This window comes from Muntiacus reevesi, chromosome 18, assembly GCF_963930625.1.
Source record: "Muntiacus reevesi chromosome 18, mMunRee1.1, whole genome shotgun sequence".
NCBI lineage: Eukaryota > Metazoa > Chordata > Mammalia > Artiodactyla > Cervidae > Muntiacus > Muntiacus reevesi.
The window spans coordinates 40,287,208-40,303,180 of NC_089266.1; the positions used below are offsets into that span (position 1 = coordinate 40,287,208).

The following is a 15,973-nucleotide window of genomic DNA, read 5'->3' on the forward strand; positions in this document are numbered from 1 at the left end:
TGAGCTTTAAAGTCAACTTTTTCACTCTCCTCTTTCATTTTCATCAAGAGGCTCTTTTAGTTCTTCTTCACTTTCTGCCATAAGGGTGGTGTCATCTGCATATCTGAGGTTACTGGTATTTCTCCCGGCTATCCTATTCCAGCATGTGCTTCCTCAGGCCCAGCCTTTCTCATGATGTACTCTGCATATAAGTTAAATAAGCAGGGTGACAATATACAGCCGTGACGTACTCCTTTTCCTATTTGGAACCAGGCTGTTGTTTCATGTCCAGTTTTAACTGTTGCTTCCTGACCTGCATACAGGTTTTTCAAGAGGCAGGTCATGTGGTCTGGTATTCCCACCTCCTTCAGAATTTTCCACAGTTTATCGTGATCCACACAGTCAAAGGCTTTGACACAGTCAATAAAGCAGAAATAGATATTTTTCTGGAAGTCTCTTGTTTCCTCGATGATCCAGCGGATGTTGGCAATTTGATCTCTGATTCCTCTACCTTTTCTAAATCCAGCTTGAACATCTGGAAGTTCATGGTTCATGTATTGTGGAAACAGTGACTTTATTTTTTGGGACTCCAAAATCACTGCAGATGGTGACTGCAGCCATGAAATTAAAAGATGCTCGCTCCTTGAAAGAAAAGTTACAACCAACCTAGACAGTATATTAAAAAGCAGAGACATTACTTTGCCAACAGAAGTCCATGTAGTGAGAGCTATGGTTTTTCCAGTAGTCATGTATGGATGTGAGAGTTGGATTATAAAGAAAGTTGAGTGCTGAAGAATTGATGCTTTTGAACTGTGGTGTTAGAGAAGACTTGAGAGTCCCTCAGACTGCAAGGAGATTCAACCAGTCCATCCTAAAGGAAATCAGTCCTGAATATTCATTGGAAGGACTGATGTTGAAGCTGAAACTCCAGTACTTTGGCCGCCCGATGCGAAGAACTGACTCACTGGAAAAGACCCTGATGTTGGGAAAGAGAGAAGGCGGGAGGAGAAGGGGATGACAGAGGATGAGATAGCTGGATGGCATCACGGACTCAATGGACAGGAATCTGAGTAGACTCCAGTAGTTGGTGATGGACAGGGAGGCCTGGGCTGCTGTAGTCCACAGGGATACAAAGAGTTGGACATGACTGAGGGACTGAACTGAACTGAAACTGTTGAGTTTTAATTAAGAGTTCTCTGTGTATACTGGATAACAGTCCTTTATCAAATATGTTTTACAAATATGTTCTTCCAGTCCACGTCATCATCTTGACAGTGTCTTTGGGAGAGCAGAAGTTTTTCATTTTAATGAAGTCAATCTTAACTTTTTTGTTCACGATGTTTTTGGCATTGCATCTAAAAACAAATTGCCAAACTCAATGTTACCTAGAATTTCTCCTGTGTTATAAAACTTCTAGTAGTTTTGTACTTTATATTTAGATCTATGATCTGTTCTGAGTTATTTCGGGGAAAGGTATAATGTCACTGTCTATATTAATTGTTTTGCATGTTGATGTCTGGTTGTTCTCACACCACTTATTCAAAAGACTCTTCTCCATAGAACTGCCTCTACTCTTCTGTCAAAGACTGACTATATTTGTGTGTCTGTTTCTGGATTTTCTCTTCTGTTCCACTGATCTATCTGTCTGTTCTTTCACCAATACCACACTGTCTTCATTACAAACAATATACATGGGAAGTCAAGTTTAATGGGGAGACAGTTTTTGCTTCTTCTTTCCCCCCAAAGTATTTTAACAAATATTCTGGTGTAAAAAAAACATTATTTTTAATGTCAACAAATTTGTTTACAGAAGAAACAGAAAGCCTAGGAGGAAATGTGAGGAATCAGTTTCCATTTGTTGTTCTTTTGATAAATGGTATAAAAGGATTGAAATCATAAAAACCTACCTGAGTCATAAAGAATATGAAATATTAAGGTAGCATTTTATCCTTTGTTTCTGAAATCTCTAAAAAAACCTTGTATACCAATACGAAATAATCTATTATGTAACTTAACAGCTCCTCTCAACGTCATCAGGTCATATTCCACTCATCAGCTCATATTCCACTCAACTTCATCCTGCCTCAGTTTCTTTCTGTATAGAATGAGCACATACAAACTTTTTCACAAGAATGCTGAAAGGAATATATGTAAAGTATATCCTACATAAAATCACCCGAGAAACAAAAATGGAAAATACCTTTTGATAGCCAATCTTACTGCTATTTTTTTATAACCCTAAACACATCATTTAAGCTGTGTGACCCTAAACTAATATATTTTTCCCCCAGTAAAATGGACAGTGGGAAGGGTTTTCTTTGAATTACTAAAATGAGTGCAAAAGTAAAAATTTTCATATAAAATTTATGACAATGTGTTCTGAAATAAAGAATATTAATTTACATAACTGATAAACTCTTCTCAGCATCAAATCATCCTTAAAGTAAACAACTGCATTTCTCTTTAACTTCTTTTGGGGTTGATGAATATAAAAATGTTAATGCAAGCTCATCTTTATTTTTATGCTACCTGAGTATCCTATTCCTTAAATTACTTTGTACCCAAAGAATATATTAATATATTTTCAGATATAATGCAAAATTCTTTTTTGGTGGTCTTTATCAAATACAAAAAGAACTACCATAGCTATAACTATGCTACTCTAGGAAAGACTGCCCCCTTGTGCCAATCAATAATATTTAACATATTAAGAAAAAAACACTTTTTAAAAACTTTCTGACACTAGAAGTAGCCAGACTTCTACTAAAATGGTCTTGATCTTTCCACGTTCTGATTTCAACAGTTCATGTTTAAAGTGGTGATCTTCAAAGAAAAGTAAATTGAACAGTACATTAAGCTTGTATGGACATGACTAATTTACGACATTTAGCAACAAAAGCATAAGTCATGTCATTTAACTATCATGGTTATTAGCTATTCCAGTGTTTAGAGGCTGAGTTCAGAGAGATTAAGTAATTTTCTGAACCTTAGGTTCTATAACAAAATAAAAAGAAAATAATTAAAGAAACCAGTATATTTCAGAAGAAAACTAGATGAAGCAGGAATAGAGTAGGGTGGCTTGTTTTAAAATATATATATACATACATTTTTATATATATATGTGTGTGTGTGTGTGTGTGTGTGTGTGTGTGTGTGTACACACACACATACAGTTCATCCAAGTTTTTAAGTATTTTGAGTTCTTAGAAAAGATATTTTCTTTGAATTTGATGTATGGCTAACTACCCTTTATAAAGCTTCTTTACATATATAAGTAGTATCAGGCCATTCAAATACAAGTCAGTATCTATATTATTACTATTAATCTACAATAGTAGACAAAGTATTAGGGCAATAGACTTGCTAAAGAAAACAAACATTAAGGTAATAAAAGACATATTACAGTTACATATTACATTAACAAATAAGTAATGTGAAAGCAGACATTTGTGTATATATTTGATAGCATCCTATCTTTCCTAATTATGGTCAGAAACGTTGTAATTCTATTTCTACCAAATAGGATCATTAGAAGAATTAAATGAATTAGCATTGGTAAAGCATTCACTAGAATAAACAGCATAAAATGTTTGCTATATATGTAAATAAATTAATAAGTATGTACCACACAGTATGCATTTATTCAGTAATACCTACTTTCGAAGGTGGTCATGTTCTTTCAAAAATAGTTCAGTTCTTCTGTTGTTTACTCCAGACCCACTTTTATAAGACCTAGAAGAAAGAAAATTTTAGAACGTTTTTGGCAGACACTATAAAAAAGGATTAAGTGATTACTCCAGTAATATCCAAAGTGGACAAATTGAGCCTCTCCATATACAACTAAAATGTATAAACCTTTTTATCTCCTTTTAAAAATGGCATCTGTGATAGATAAATATGCATGGCTCTCCAGCTTAAGAATTTATTTTTCACCGAAATAATCCAACATTCTTAGACAAAAATCTTACTTTTCTTTTTTTAAATTTTATATATACATTTGATAACATCTAAAAATGTATATTTTCTATCAGTTGCCAAAAAGTCCAACTCCCTAAAGTACATGAAAAGAGAATATACATTCATTAGTTTATTCATTAACTCAGCAAATATTTATTCAACATCTGTTAGCTACCACACATTCTAACAGTAAAACATGCTACTTAGCCATGAGTTGTTCACAGTTTAGAAAGGTACATAAATTTAATTTTAATTCCGTGTAATAGGGACTACTACTATAATATTTATATACAAAAGAAGAGAGTAGTCATTACTATAGGGCAGAAGGTAGATTAGAGAGCTTGTGGGAAATACAGAAACCTTCTTAAACAGAGAAAATCCATAAAGGATACCCTACAGAACAAGTGATAATTTACAGCTGTAAAAAGTGGAGGATTATTTCAGGAAGGAAGGATTGCATATGCAGTGTCACGGGGTGTGGAAGAACACTGTCTTTAAGAAACTTTGTATCGTCCATCTTGCAGAGTGAGGTTTGAGAGGATACTGTAAAAGATGAGAAAAGCAGGGGCTTTTTTAAAGCCTTTTCCTTTCTTTCTCTATTATGTCCTCGTCTTTATTTTCCCCAAGTGGGAAAAATACTCCTGATTGATTATGACACAGCACATGAGATAGGGAAGCCACTGAAATGGAATGTTTCCCTAAAAGGATGCTACGGATCTGCCAACTGTGGAGTACCTCAGGATTTCTATCCTGGCCTTCAGTCAGTCAATCAGTCAGTTCAGTCGCTCCAGTTGTGTCCGACTCTTTGCGACCCCATGAATCGCAGCACGCCAGGCCTCCCTGTCCGTCGCCAACTCCCAGAGTTTACTCAAACTCATGTCCATCGAGTCAGTGATGCCATCCAGCCATCTCATCCTCTGTCGTCCCCTTCTCCTGCCCCCAATCCCTCCCAGCATCAGGGTCTTCAGTTCATTACAATTTACAAGAAAATGCTTTGTATCATTACTACTAACATTTTCAAGTTTCAATTCTTTACTTACAAAATATCAAGAACCACAACAAAAAAATTCAAATAACTGCACATATACTGCAGTGAGACAAAAGGGGGTCATGCCATTAAAAGTGAACCACTACCTGAGAGTAGGTTCTAATGTGCAAAGTGCAGCAGGAAAGAAAACACCAGGAAAAGCTGCACAATATAACCAACACCACACTGGACTTGGAAGACTAATATTGTTTAGTTGGTCAGTCTTGTCCGACTCTTTTGCAACCCCATGGAGCCTACCGAAGCTCCTCAGTCCATGAGATTTCCCAGGCAAAATACTGGAGTGGATTGCCATTTCCTTCTCCAGGGGATCTTCCAAACCCAGGAATTGGATTGAAACCATGTCTACTGCTTGGCAGGCAGATTCTTTACCACTGAGCCACCTGGGAAGTCCATGAACCAGTTAACCTCAAACAAGACTCCTAATACCTAGTTTTATAAAATGGGACTAATAATTTATATCTATATCAAAAGATTATATGAAGCCAAAAAAGAAACAATATATGAAAAAGCAGTAATTTCGGAAAAAAAAATTCTTAAATATCAGTTATTACTACTATCAGTCGTTAAGTTCGCGTCCAACTCTTGGCGACCCCATGGACTGCAGCACACCAGGCCTCCCTGTCCATCACCAACTCCCGGAGTTTACTCAAACTCCTGTCCATTGAGTCCGTGATGCCATCCAACCACCTCATCTTCTGTTATCCCCTTCTACTCCCGCCTTCTCTCTTTCCCAACATCAGGGTCTTTTCCAATGAGTCAGTTCTTCAAATCAGGTAGCCAAAGTACTGAAGCTTCAGCTTCAGCATCGGTTCTTCCAATGAATATTCAGGATTGATTTCCTTTAGGATGGACTGGTTGAATCCCCTTGCAGTCCGAGGGACTCTCAAGTCTTCTCCAACACTACAGTTCAAAAGCATCAATTCTTCAGTGCTCAGCTTTCTTTATAGTCCAACTCTCACATCCATACATGACTACCGGAAAAACCACAGCTTAGACTGGACGGATCTTTGTTGGCAAAGTAACGTCTCTGCTTTTTAATATGCTGTCTAGGTTGGTTGTAACTTTTCTTTGAAGGAGCGAGCATCTTTTAATTTCATGCTGCAGTCACCATCTGCAGAGATTTTGGAGTCCCAAAAAATACAGTCTGTCACTGTTTCCATTGTTTCCCCATCTATTTGCCATGAAGTGATGGGACTGGATGCCATGATCTTAGTTTTCTGAATGTTGAGTTTTAAGCCAACTTTTTCACTCTCCTCTTTCACTTTCATCAAGAGGCTCTTTAGTTCTTCGCTTTCTGCCATGAGGGTGGTGTCATCTGCATATCTGAGGTTATTGATATTTCTCCCGGCAATCTTGATTCCAGCTTGTGCTTCCTCCAGCCCAGCATTTCTCATGATGTACTCTGCATATAAGTTAAATAAGCAGGGTGACAATATACAGCTTTGACGTACTCCTTTCCCAATTTGGAACCAGTCTGTTCCATGTCCAGTTCTAACTGCTGCTTCTTGACCTGCATACAGAATTCTCAAGAGGCAGGTCAGGAGGTCTGGTAGTCCCATCTCTTTAGGAATTTTCCATAGTTTATCATGATCCACACAGTATATTACTTTCTTTAACAGTGATCCACAGAGTGTATTACTACCATATCTCATCTCATTAACCATATTCTGCCATATATTATACACATATAATATATATTATATAATAACATACATAATTATATATTTAAATATAATTTATACATTAAATATTATATATCAATATATATAAATTATATATAAATTATATATATTATATATTAAATATATATTAATATATAATCATATATTATATATTACAATTATATACAATATATAAATATATAATGTATTATACATACATTATAGTCGAATATGTGCTTACTCCCCTCCAGCATCTAAAGGGCCAAGTTAATCTTTTCATTTCTACCTGCTACTGCAACTGACATATTGTCTAACAGTGGGTAATCAAGAAACAGTTTAGCAAATGGATGAACGTGTTTCTTTCATGATAAACTTTAAGAAAACAAGGTTACTACACTGGAATGAAGTCTAGCAATTCCCACAAATCGTGTGGTAGCTAAATGACTATACATTAAAAGCTGTCTGTTACACCGGTTCTCAATACATTCTTTAAAATATATATGTATACAGACTACACAGAAACTACACACAAGACCTATGTGTTCCTGAGAACTAATAATATTCCAAAATTCCAAATACAGCAAAAATGTTTCATTTTCTTTACTCCTATATGTTACACAAAGTACATGTGACTAAATATAAGAAAAAGAGATAAAACAGAGACAAACAGTAAAAATTAATTTTCCAAGATAATTTCTGCAGGTAAAAACATAACTGATGACTTGACAATCCTGGATTTAGAGTTTTGGATAGAATGAATACTAAGTGGTTTGTGCTATAAAACTGTCTTACTGTTACAACAAAATAAAGGAACTCCAAGATAATGTTTATCAGAGTACACATGATATGTAAAGTTCATAATATGGTAGTACACATCACAGTTCATGAATCATAAGTATAATACTTATGAAACCTAAATACCCCAAGTCTATACCCTAAGTGAGACAATGAAAGGTCTCAATAGATGGCCTAAAAGTGGAAAGACTGCAGCTTTAATTAGATGCCCAATGGATTTGACCTTGTCAGTTAAGAACAGTTGTAAAAAAAAATTTCAAAATTGTGTATAAAATGCTATATTATTAAAGGTGAGCTAAAGGTAGGGAGGAAAAGAACACAGCCAAAAAATTATGGATTAAGAGCAGCATAAAAATGCTGGGAGTCCTTAAATAATTTGACATAAAGCTATGAGTCTGTATAAGACCTGGAAAAAACAGATTTTGAATTCTGGGGCAGTAAAGGCTACTCTAATAGCTACTTAAGTATGTAATTGTTGTGGTAAGGGAAAGGGTAGAGGGACAGAAAGGGTCATGAGGATGGGAAATGCAGAGAGCTTTGGTTATTGGTAATGTTATTAACATAATGCTCAAGGTGGGTAGGAGGCAATCAGAGAAAAACTCATGAAGACATCTAAACTGGACTTTGAATTAAGACAGGAAAGACACGGTTGGCAAGAGTCAATGATAAAACTAGGGTAAGCTGGAGATAAGACCAGCAAAGTAAATTAGGACCATATCGGACCAGCAATGTTTAAAGAACTGTGAAATGCGAAATAAAAACCTTGAAATCTAAATCATGGTTCTGCTACTCAATTTTTTGTTAATCACAGATACACTTTAAATCTAATTCTGAGTAAACACCCTACAAAATAATATAAAAGGTAACTTACTCAATATCCTTTCGTACGGATCCCATGAGATTCTCCCTTTCCCGTATTGCCACAAAGTTTGCTTTGGTTTTATGGAATTCATGTGTATAATCCTGCAATAAATTAATATCCAGTCTCAACATAAACTTTCACCTTATTGATCCAGTTATGTATTGTTATACTACAAATCTCTGTCAAGAAAACTGCTATTTAAGAAAACTAATCATCAAGAGGTAAAAATACCATTATAATCAGTTTCCTGAAGAGTGACCAACTTTTTTCAAATGAAAAGTTTGGCACCAGAGGGGTGGTGGTAGTGGTGTGTGTGTGTGTGTAGTCACTTCAGTTGTATATATGTATGTGTGTTTGTGAAGTCACTTCAGTCTTGTCCGACTCTTTGCAGCCCAACGGACTGCAGCCTGCCAAGTTCCTCTGTCCACGGGATTCTCCAGGCAAGAACACCGGAGTGGGTTGTCATGTCCTCCTCCAGAGGATTTTCCTGACCCAGGAATTGAACCCATGTCTCTTACATCTCCTTCATTGGCAGGAAGGTTCTCTACCACTAGAGTGCCACCTGGGAAGCCCAGCACGAGCTTAGCAGTGCCATTAGATCACCATCCTGTGTATCCCCTCATACCCTGTCTTATAGGGCAGAATTGTAAAAAAAAATTGTAAAAAAAAAAAAAAATTATCCTCAGATAAAATAACTTCAGGATAAAACTTCAGAAGCTCTTTCTACTCATTAGTGTACCCAATGGGGCTTATTTTCAAATTTCATCTTTTTGGAACTCCTGCAGAAAGTTAATTTCTAAACCAATCAAATGAATAGAATCAAGAGAGTTGTAAAGAATAAAAGAATTTTAGAATATTTCCTTTTCTTTTTTCTACCATATTTTTAAGTTATTAAGGAAAATTCACTGCTTTTAAAAGTTCAGATATATTAAAAAGATAAAAAAAAAAAAACATAATCCCACCTTCCAGAGAGCCCCTATTGATCCTTTAGAAGCAAAAATAATACATGCATGTGAGGCACCATAAACTAAAAGAGCACCAAACGAAATATAAGTAAAAACATCCTGCTCCACAGTTCTTAATATTATCATTATTTTCTTTCAGTTTCTTTCAGGAAATATGTTTTTCCATATACAAGTTTATTATTTCTTTCATTTATGCTAAAAACAAAATCATACCATAGTCTGCTGTAATCTTTAAGTTCATAAAATATCAAGTAATCTTTCCCTATTAGCAAACTGAATCTATATTCTTTTTAAAATTTAATATATAATTTTTAAACTGTGACTGCATGCTAAGTGCTAAGTTGCTTCAGTTGTGCCTGACTCTTTCCTACCCTATGGACTGCAGCCTGCCAGGCTCCTCTGTTCATGGGATTCTCCAGGAAAGAATACTGGAGTGGGTTGCCATACCCTCCTCCAGGGGATCTTCCCAATCCAGGGATCAAACTAGAGTCTCTTATGTCTCCAGCGTTGGCAGGCAAATTCTTTACCACTAGAGCCACCACTACTGTAATTTAATAAATTCCCTACTGATAAACATTTTAGTTGCCTTTTTTTCTTTTTCTGGCTGTTAAAAAGAGCTTCAATATAAAAAATTTTTTAAAAAAAGAGCTTCAATAAACAAGCTGTGTATATATTTTACTGTACTCTCTAGGTATATTTAAACGGTAAATGCCTGATAGAATAACTCGGTCAAACAGTCTTACACAAAAATTTGGTTAGTGCTAAAATGCTTTCTATAAAGGCTACAATTTACATTCCCAGAAAATGGAAGACCACCTATTTTTCTACATTCTTGTCATAAATGGGTTACAAATGCTTCAGTATTTGCTAATTTGACAGGTGAAAAATTTTATCTCATTTTGATTTGCATGTTTTCATTTGAGAATGTGGCTGATCATCTTTTTATGAATTTGGCCACTCATTTCCTGTAAATAAGTTTGAAACCTTTTCCCACTTTTCTACTGGGTTCCCTTTTTCTTATTTCTATCAATGTATCTCTGTATATTAGCAAATCAGTCACTTGTTAAAGTTTCTGCTAATAGGTCTCGCTTAGGAAAGTCCTTTACTACCCCAAAATGTATAATTTCACCCACCAAGAAATTTTATAGTTTCTTTTTCTACACATAAATCCTTGACCCATTTGGAATTTACTCTGGATAGAAGGAATGAGATAGAAATTGAGTGCTTTCCCCCTCTCCCACCCTGCCAGAAATTAGCCAGTTGTAACAACTCTATTTATTTTATAATCTCTTTTCTCCATTGATTCAAAATATCACCTTTCTCAGAAACTAAATTTTCATGCATATTTGGGTCTGTAATATGAATTCTGTTGTATCCTATTGATCTAATTCTTCCCCAGAATCAAATGGTCTTCATTATTCTAGATTCTTAGCAGGTTTCAATACATGGTAGAACTAGGCATCCTTTACTACTTACCTTCATCTTCACATGTTTTCTTGGGTATTTTTGTATGACTATAATTCCAAATACACTTTGGTGGCATTTTGCCTTTTTTTTTTTTTTTTTAAATGAAGCAAACAAGAAAAACCCTGTTATTTCCATTGGGATAACATTCAATGAAAGTGAAAGTCTCTGAGTTGTGTCTGACTCTTTGCGACTCCATTGACTATACGGTCCAAGGAATTCTCTAAGCCAGAATACTGGAGTGGGTAGCCTTTCCTTCTCCAGGGGCTCTTCCAAACCCAGAGATCGAACGCAGGTCTTCTGCATTGCAGGCAGATTTTTTACCAGCTGAGCCACAAGGGAAGACCAGGAATACTGGATTGTGTAGCCTATGCCTTCTCCAGTGGATCTTCCCGACCAAGGAATCGAACCAAGGTCTCCTGCATTGCAGGCAGATTCTTTACCAACTGAGTTATCAGGGAATATTCAATGAATAGGCTGATTTAGAGAGAAATCTTTTTTTTTTTTTTTTTAAGCTGTTACAAGTAGAGCTGCTGTGTATAATTGTGTGATAGGTTGTCTGGACACGTTTTCAAAGCTGTTTTCTAAGTGCTAGGCATGTAGTGTTCAGGTCACAGGGGAGCCTTGTTTAGCTGTGGAAAAATCCAGCTAAGTTTCTCTGGCATGTGGGATCTTCCCGGGTAAGGGATTGAACTTGAGGGTCTTGCATTGTCAGGCAGATTCTTTACCACTGAGCCACCAGAGAAGCCCCTTTATACTCCTCAGTAGAACTTTATGTATGTAAGTCCTTCCTATACATTCTTATTAAATGATACATAAAAACTTTTAAGTTTCTTCCACTGTACTTTCTAACAGGTTATTGTTTGTGTATAGGAAAACTGCTTGCTTTATATATTAATTTTGCAAGTCATCAACTTATTGAATTTGTCTCCAATTTTGGTTGGTTTTCTGGATTATATTAGCTATATAATCTTATCACTAGTACAGAATACAGATTTTCATCCCCCTTTTCAATTATTTATATCTTGTTCTTTTTACTGTGTAACTGAACTACAAACAACTTCCACACAATGTTAAATAAATATCTTACAGCATGATGATAGATTTTAATCTGATGTACACATTTCTGTACTAGGTAAATAAAGTATTCTATTTCTATTTTTAACATGAGTTTTAAAAATTAGAAATGACTGGATTTTTTCAGTATTAAAAAATTTGCTTTCCTATTTGTACTACTATATTTTCAGCACCCTCCCATGTAAATCTTTTAAGAGTTCATTTGTTTCACTGGTATACTTTTAATATTTTTCTCAAACAATACACTAAATATAGCAAATTACTTCTCTTCCCTGCTATGGTCAAAGCCTGATGAAAGAAACCATCACGACTGCTTATGTATAACCACTGGCTGCTTGGCTGCTTTAGCTGGGTAGCAAGATCTCCCACAGCAGTAACATACTCACCTACTGATGAATATGATTCAGTTTTACCAGGCAAAAGAAAGAGCTAATGAACATTTTTAGAATCTTATAATAACAAGAAAAACAAAAAAGCAAAACAGGACAACTTCCATAGCACATTTACCCTCTTGGAAGATTCTTCCCTTTGTTCTCCTAAATACATGTGCATATGTTCTCTTCATGGAGTAAAGAAAACTCAAAACCCTCCTATAATGACATAAAGATTTCAAGCCCAATGTATTACCTGCAGTATGTCTCTATGTCGCTGTAATGTATGCATCAGTGCTGCATTCAAGGAGGGGACACCTGCACTGTTGGTATATTCTGCCATTTTATCATTTACTCCTGTAAGCTAAAACAGAAAAAAAAAGAAAGAAAGAAAATCCACACAAACATTTCAGAAAGCATGATAAAGAGATAAAAGCAAATTAAATGCCTATATGCCCTTCTGGCTAACAGCAAAAAAATAAAAACAAGAAGACAGCATGTAAGGATTCGGTATTTCCCCAAAATATCTAAAAGGGCTAATAAAATAGGACCTCGGAATGGCTGTTATCAAAACTCAAGTGGCCTGGGGAGGCACACATCTTGAATGAAAGGGTAATTTCAATAAATATGTCTGCATTAATATAATATAGTATCGTACCTAACAAGTATACAGTTACTAGGAAAATAATCCTTTAACAGAAGGTACTCACTCTTGCCAAAAGCTGTTCAATCTCAATCGCCATAGTTTCAAACATTCTGTCTTGGCTTGATCCATTTAAAAGGGGTGTTGTGTCAGAGCTAAAGAGAAGTTCAAATAAAAGAGAATCTATTACTTAAACCTAACCCTTTAAAATATACTTAAAATGATAAGGTAATTATTTTTAAAAAGGTCAAGTGGAACCCCTGAGACATTCTTTTTGTTTCATAAAAAAATATAATTTTTATTGATGTTTTCCTATAAAGACACATCCTGAATATTAAATTTAGTATAAAATAAAATTGAATGTACAACTGTCCCAATCTTAATAATGCAAAGAAATTAAAAATGCTTGCTTCCTGTTTCCCAAATGAAAATAACTTAAGCTATGACAGTGCCTAATTAAATGCTGGATCTGAAGGAACAAATATTGTGAAATAAAATTGCAGAACTACATAGTACAGCATGTAAGAGGAGCCATAAAATGTATTAGAGATTATGTTAGATCTGTGAGAAATAACCTTTAAATTTTTAACCTTAATTTAAGTTCTGTTTTCCTTCCGTGACTCTTTCCAAAAAGAAATAAAATTGAGATTTAAACAATCCAAAAACTGGATAAATAATATTAAATAATCAGGAATTGGCTTTAAGTCTAATACAGATAGCCACGTCTGGCAGGGAAGTTTTAATACCAATCTTCTACATTTCCTCTTAGATTATATAATTACTTCTGTTTTGCTTTGCAAAAATGTATTGAACTGTCTTCTAAAGTCTGGAAAGCCAAACTTAATTTTTACAAGTGAAACTTATGTTTGATAGATTCAAATTCTAAAACCAAATGTCTTGAAAGGTTCTTTCTCTTCTGAAAAACCATTAACCTTCATTAAGTCTCCAAGTGGTATGTATTATCACATGAGCAGCTGTAGCTCAACACTGATCTTAGTTACACTGAACACAGACAAACACCAGATAGTGACTATGTTCTCCAATCTCACTAAGACTCTGTCTTGCCCTGTGGCTGCTGCTTCATCAGTTTGCTTCCCCGGTGGCTCGAACAGTACAGAATCTGCCTGCAATGCAGGAGACCGGGGTTCAGTCTCTGGGTCGGGAAGATCCCCTGGAGAAGAGAATGGCAACCCACTCCAGTACTCTTGCCTGGAGAATTCCAGAGACAGAGGAGCCTGGTGGGCTGCAGTCCATGAGGTCGTAGAGAGTCAGACATGACTGAGCAACTAACACTAACATTTCTTCTTTAAATGGCAAAATTTACCTGGGCTCTTTCTCTTTTCTACATACACATTTACAGCAATAGTAACAAACAGTGAAATAGCCAAAAAGTAGCTAATAAGGAGGATTTTCAATTTAGGATGCTTAGGTCCAAATTTTTCTTTAAAATTTTAATTCATTCACCTTAAAATACTTCATTCTTTATTATGTGTCAGAGTCAACCCAAGGTTCCGTGGTTCTCTCTTAGAATGTGCCCAGGGGAAATACTTTATATACTACTAATACAGATCCTCCCCTACCAGATATATGAAAAAGAACAATGGACCAATGATGTATGCTCCATCAGGAAGAAAACTGCCTCTATCTTGTTCACAGATACAAGCCTACCACCTATAACAGTGCTTGGCACATAGTAGATGCTCATTAAAATACTTGCTGAATGAATGAGGAGGCAATCTCTACATTCACCACTCTCAGGGAGGTACAAGTCCAGGGAAATGAGGAAAAACATCCTCTCCACAATACTGAGATTCAGTTAAATTTAATTCATTTCATAAATATGTGGTGATTCACAGACCACATAGTTCTCAAAACACAGAAAGTAAAAAAATAACTCCTGGAAGAAAAATTCTGGTCATCACTGAGTTTATTCATTATGACGTGCTTTCAACCTGGGCAACAAACACTTTAAGATGCACACTGGATCCTCATGGCCCCAGGTTTCTTGTTAAAAGGGACAGTGAGAGTGAAGTAACTCCACAAACTCAATCTCAATTTGTTGTAGAATTTCTGATGGAATGTTTTTAAATAGTTTCCCCTTTGAAGGAGTCACAAAAGTACAAGTATACCTCAGAGATACTGCGGGTTTAGTTCCAGACCACCACAATAAAGCAAGCATTTCAATAAAGTGAATCACATTAATTTGCTACTGACTGACTAGGGTGGTGGTTGGTAAAGGCTGGGGTGGCTGTGGCAATTTTAAAAGGTAAGACAACACTGAAGTTGTTGAATTGACTCTTCTTTTCACGAATGATTTCTCTACAGTATGTGATGCTATTTGACAGTATTTTACCCACAGCAGAACTTCTTTCAAGATTTGAGTCAATCCTCTCAAATTCTGCTGCTGCTCTATCAACTAAGTTTATGTAATATTCTAAATCCTTTGTTGTCATTTCAATGATTTTCATAACATCTTCACCAGGAGTAGAAGTACATTCTATCTCAAGAAACCATTTGTCTGTAAGAAACTTAGACACACACACACACACATATCCATGCATGTGTGCATGCTAAGTCGCTTCACTCAGGTTCGACTCTTTGCAATCCCACGGACTATAGCCTGTCTGTCCTCTGTCCATGGGATTCTCCAGGCAAGAATACTAGAGCAGGTTGCCATGCCCTCCTCCAAGGGATCTTCCTGACCCAGGCATTGAACTCACATCTCTTATGTCTCCTGTACTGACAGGCTGGTTCTTTACCACCTGGGAAGCCTACACATATCCATATGTATATACATGTATCTGTATCTATCTATCTGTAAATATATACAAAAAACAACTTGTCATCTGTGGCAGTTCACATAACCATATGTATACATGTATCTGTATCTATCTATCTGTAAATATATACAAAAAACAACCTGTCATCTGTGGCAGTTCAGTCACAGCTTCAGACTCCACTTCTAACTCTAACTTCTGATTCTCTTGCTATTTCCACCACATGAGCAGTTACTTCCTCCACAGAAGTCTTGAACCCCCTCAAAGTTATCCATAGGGTTGGAATCAACTTCTTCCAAATACCTGACAATATTATTTTGACCTCTTTCTGTGATCTTAATGCTCTTAATGGCATCTAGAATGGTGAATCCTTT

General features: G+C 35.8%; 1 protein-coding gene across 3 annotated transcripts in view; it reads right to left on the bottom strand.

Annotated features, from left to right (window-relative positions):
* The window catches only part of GOSR1 (golgi SNAP receptor complex member 1), a 45,261-nt gene that overhangs the window by 23,795 nt on the left and 5,493 nt on the right, over positions 1–15,973 (bottom strand). For all 3 annotated transcript variants that reach the window (XM_065908821.1, XM_065908820.1, XM_065908823.1), the window contains exons 3-6: positions 12,890–12,977; positions 12,436–12,543; positions 8,312–8,403; positions 3,637–3,711 (exon numbers count right to left, since the gene is read on the bottom strand). In XM_065908821.1, coding sequence (XP_065764893.1) covers positions 3,637–3,711; positions 8,312–8,403; positions 12,436–12,543; positions 12,890–12,977 — 363 coding nt within the window. The remainder of the gene's footprint in view (positions 1–3,636; positions 3,712–8,311; positions 8,404–12,435; positions 12,544–12,889; positions 12,978–15,973) is intronic.